Below are 4629 nucleotides of genomic sequence, written 5' to 3'. Positions count from 1 at the left end.
CATTCCTGAGCCGCTCCCTCTACCTGGATGAAAAAGAAGAAGAAGAAGAAGAAGAAAACCCTTCCCTGTCGTTCTCCTCAGCGCGATGCTTCTAAATGGCTACCATTGTGCAAACGTCAGATCCTGTGAGAACTAGCACAAGTTTTTTTCTTTTTTTCAGGTTGTTATTCTTCAATCATACATTTCATACTTTTATGGATTTCATGAACCTTAAGGTTATAAAACTTAAATCGGAGGCTTAAATCATACAGAATGAGTCTATTAAAGAATAAAACAGCAGAATATGAGTCGAGAAGCGTTAATGTGATGGTAGCAAAACACTGTTTTAGTGCCCTTGAAAACCACAGTTTCTAATACCAACTGTGTTACCCCTGTTTCCTGCTCGTTGCTTGTTTCTGTCTCATAGCAGTATTCATGCCTCTTAAACCAAAACCTGGAAGGGAGAGTTAAGTCCTCCCTGCTCTGTTTGACTGTTTACAACTGTTTAGCAGACCCCTGCAATTTAAGAGCCAGCAGGGGCCAATGCATCTAATTCACTTTTTAAAGGCAGTTGCTAAAGAGTAGTCAATTTGGTAATGCTGTGTGAAAAAAAAGAAAACAAGAATGAAATAAAAAGAAAAGCGTAACTGGGAATGTATTCATGATATACAATAATTTCATTGTCCTTGTTGCATGGTGTCTAATCCCAGCCCATTCAGCGCAGCACTTAAGATTCTTGGCATACTCCCATACTCATTGCTACTCATGAACTTAATCTTTTTTTCTCCTCTTCTCAGAATCGGTCAAGTGTGTGGCTTAGCCAGATCAAATGAAAGCAAACTAGCTCGCTGCAGAATGGCATTCCAAAAGCACAAAAAGTCAGGAGAGCGAGCCTCCAAGGTTGTGTTATATAAGAGCAGAACGAGCCGCTCGGTGTCTGTCTGAGAATCTGTTGGCTCTATTGAATGATATAACAGAGGGCTTAAATATCCCCGGTGCGCCGTTTGTTTGTCCCGTCCCGCAGTGCAGTCTGAACAGACTCGACTCTGGGCTCGTCGTGTTTCATATAAATAAATCAGTTTTATTGTAGCATATAAAATTAAATCATTTTACAATTTATTCCAGTATGACACATAATATCCAAATAAAGTAGCTACATTATTTTTTTTGATAAATAATATTAATAACAATAATAATAAAAAAAAAACATTCATTCATCCTTTGACATGTTTCGTTTTGTCTTTCTTTCTTTCTTTTTTTCTCATGAAGGGAGGTCAATAGCTGCCACAAAACATGAACAATAATGCCCACGTCAGGAAGGAATGAAACCGCGCCTGTTAAACAAGTCGAGAGTTTACATTTCATTGTCTGGTGTCTTTTTTTTCTTTCTCTAAAAAAAAAAAACCAAAGATACAACATGATAATGCTAATTGAAGTTGCGCATGTGCATATCTACATATACACACACAAGTCTACAGTCTGGGTCATGTCTGGTGTACGGGATCAAAATATACACAGTGAATCGATATCAGCGACTAAGATTAATGTACAAATATTAATTACATCTTGCTCCTTAACGAAGCTACTTCAAATGCTCCAATTAATACGAAGCAGTTCATATTAGGCATGCTGAGTCACAGCAAACAGTGCACTTCATTAAGTCCTCATGATGTAAGCCAACAATTCCTTGGGAATCTCGTTACAACAAGAAGCTGGTAGTTGATTGGTGGTCTATTTACACCCCTGCTTTCATCTAGACTGCCATTGGCTGCCAATGATGCTGCTGCTGCTGCTGCTGCTGCTGCTGCTGCTGCTGATCTCTTTCTCTCGCTGAGGGGTTTTGGCTGCTCCTCACCAATCAGTCTTTGAACTTGTGGATGTCGTTGGAGAGGCGGTAGAAGGGATAGGAGGCTTCGTTGGCATGGGGACAGTTGTAGGTGCACTTGCAGGACTCGATCATCATGATGTTCTTGTAGAAGGTCTCGCCGTCCTCACAGCGGAACTTGACGCGGATGGTTCTGGTGTCGTGGGGGCTGCAGCAGCGGCTGTCCATGCAGGTTCCGCAGTACCTGGGTCTGTACTTCTTCAGGCTGGAGCAGCCGGCGTAGGTGAACTTCACCGGCTGGCTCGATCTCTTAGTTCTGCTGCACTTCTTTCCCTTCTGCAAGAAGAATGGGCACAAGAGCGACAATTGTCAGTTGTGCACCGAGACCCAGCTGTAGCATACCTTCAGCATCATGCGTGCTTCCATTGGATTGGTTCAGCTAGCTGGCTCAAGCTTACCTTCAGACTGGAGTAAGGTGACTGGGTGCATGGCCGCACTTCGCAGATTCTCGACTCTCTGACCAGCTTGCATTCACTGTTGTTGTTGGTGACTCGGGTGGAGATGCCAGTTCCACAGCTCTTGGAGCACTGGGACCAGGGTGTGGTTTGAACGATGCACTTCTGGCTCTCGAACATGTGGTGGACTTCCGGCTGTGGTCTGTATGCTATGATTAAAAAGAAGCAATGAAAACATTAGTGAATCTGAATGCAGTTTATTTTACCATCTCACTTGAACCCAGAAGAAAAACCTTCAGAATTAAAGACTGCTTTCTTACCTGGTAGGGACTTCAGCCCTCCCTTGACAATTGAAATGAGCTCATTCCTGTTGGTGAGATCATCTTCCAAATCCTTCATCACTGAGTCTTTGCCAAAGATCTTTAGGATGTCTGTCTCCTTGCTGTCATCACACACCCACTCTTCACAGCACTGGCCTGCTACCTTGACCAGCCTGGGGTTGGCACAGCCCAAGTTGGGAAGAGAGAGCTCCTGCGGGCATAGCGGTACGCATCCCACTGCCCCATCAATGCATGTGCACTGGTGTTTGCAGTTGGGCTGGAAGCTCTCTCCATTCTGGTAGATCCTGCTGTTGTACTCACATGGTCTGCCCTCTGACTTGGCTGCAGCAAGCAGGGAGAAAAAGGAAAAAAACAGAGGGAGAGGAATGTTATTCTTTCCTGCTTTGCTCAAAGAAGTCTGCTGAAGACATCACATGGCTGCCAGATAAGGATCAGTTAAACTGTGAAATTCTTCAGGCTGCCTGTGAGGAGTCTTTTTCCCTCCACAGTGGGCTGCCTGTGCTTTGAGGTTCAGACTAGTTTCCTCCTAGCTGCATTCCATAGTGTTGAAATCACATAGGTTCCCATATTCTTGAATAATAATCCCTCTTATTAAAAAAAAAGTCTTCAGGCTAAATCATGAGGCATGCACATCTGGAGCAGGATGATCTTTATACATACCTCGGCAGATGCCACGAGTAGTAGCAGCAGCAAAACTGGCCCCAAAGTTACACTCCAGTCCTTTAGTGTGGTCACAGGGCTCGGTCAGACTACAGTCCTCGTTCAGCTGCCTGGCGCAAACTTTGCAGCAGCCGCAGCCATCCAGGACGACACTCACGCCGGGTGCGCACTGGGGCATCTCCCGAGGGCAATCACACACGGAGGGGCAGGAGTTGGAGGAATAGGAGGAGGAGAGGACCTGTATAACCAAAAAAGAAAAGAAAAACACAAAACCATCTTTTAGAAACGTTTAAAATCAAGCGACATAGAATGGCTTACAACAAGATAAACTTAGTCTCAAAAGAGCAGCTTCTCCTCTCTCTAACTAAATGTAGGGAATTAAAACTGCAAAACGTTTCTCTTTATATTTCAGTGAAGAGTGAGAGAGAGGGAGACTCACCAGGTTAAAGCTTCCGAGGAAGGCAACGACAACAGTAAGCACCAGCATCTTGGATAAATTTCTTGTGCGCGTTCAAAAGGAATCCTGCTCTCGGTGTAAGGAAAAGTCTGTCTTCGGAGGAGTCCTTAAGTATTCCCTCTCTTAGCCGTTTGTCTCTCTTAATGTCTTTGCTGGTAGTCTCTATCGTCAGAGGCTCCTTTAGAGTAGAAGAAGCTCTCAGTGAAGCGCTTGCAGTCTGCTGAGGTCCGGCCACCTCCGTACTTTTATACTATAGTGAGAAGCTGACGTCGTCGCTGGCCTGCCTGCTGAACTGTTCCCAAACTATGCCAGGAATGTTTCTCGGCGCATTTTCCATCCAAGACCTAAGCTCCACCCTGTCTAAACCTTTCTCTTTTTTCTCTCTCTCTCTCTTTCCCAAATGGATTTTTCCCCCCTGGATCCCATCTGAACACACTTTTCCGTCTCACATTTTTCCCTTCTTGTTTATCCCCCCTTTCATTTTCTTCCTCTGCTCGCCCCTCACGTCTATCACATCAGCTTCATTTGAGGGTTTTTTTTTCTGAAGTGGTGAACTTGAGATGCTTTATTGTCACTTTGTGTGTGTGCGTGCGTGTGTGTGTGTGTGTGCGTGCGTGTGTGTGTGAGTGTCAGCCGTTGAATTTTAGAGTCACTTGTCTTCATATAAGAATGCCATGCCGCAGAATATCCCCAAAATAGCATCCCAAGACTTAAAGATCAGATCAGAAGTTTGAACAAAACTTTATTATGGATTAATTTAAGTGTCAGTTATGCAGCTGAACATGTTCGACTGTTGCTGATTACTGTGTCAGGCATGCTTTTGCCTACACAGTAATTAGGCGCAGATCAGTTGATTAAATACACTTTTACAAGAAGATGAACACGTTTAAAATAACCGTACGAGCTTTTCTC

At 44.2% G+C, this 4629-nt stretch overlaps 1 protein-coding gene across 1 annotated transcript; it reads right to left on the bottom strand.

Annotated features, from left to right (window-relative positions):
• Nucleotides 1-1224: 1224 nt before the first annotated feature.
• Nucleotides 1225-3954, bottom strand: ccn1 (cellular communication network factor 1). Its single transcript, XM_040031477.1, has 5 exons — nt 3700-3954; nt 3261-3498; nt 2580-2921; nt 2263-2468; nt 1225-2140 (listed from the first exon to the last, which is right to left on the bottom strand). The coding sequence occupies exons 1-5, from the start codon at nt 3745-3747 to the stop codon at nt 1838-1840; spliced, it is 1137 nt and encodes a 378-aa protein (XP_039887411.1). The 5' UTR covers nt 3748-3954; the 3' UTR covers nt 1225-1837.
• Nucleotides 3955-4629: the final 675 nt, after the last annotated feature.

The sequence above is a fragment of the Simochromis diagramma genome, unplaced genomic scaffold, assembly GCF_900408965.1.
Source record: "Simochromis diagramma unplaced genomic scaffold, fSimDia1.1 OVJJ01000284.1, whole genome shotgun sequence".
Taxonomy (NCBI): domain Eukaryota; kingdom Metazoa; phylum Chordata; class Actinopteri; order Cichliformes; family Cichlidae; genus Simochromis; species Simochromis diagramma.
Note: the sequence above shows the minus strand (reverse complement) of the source record. Positions and strands in the feature narration are given on the sequence as shown.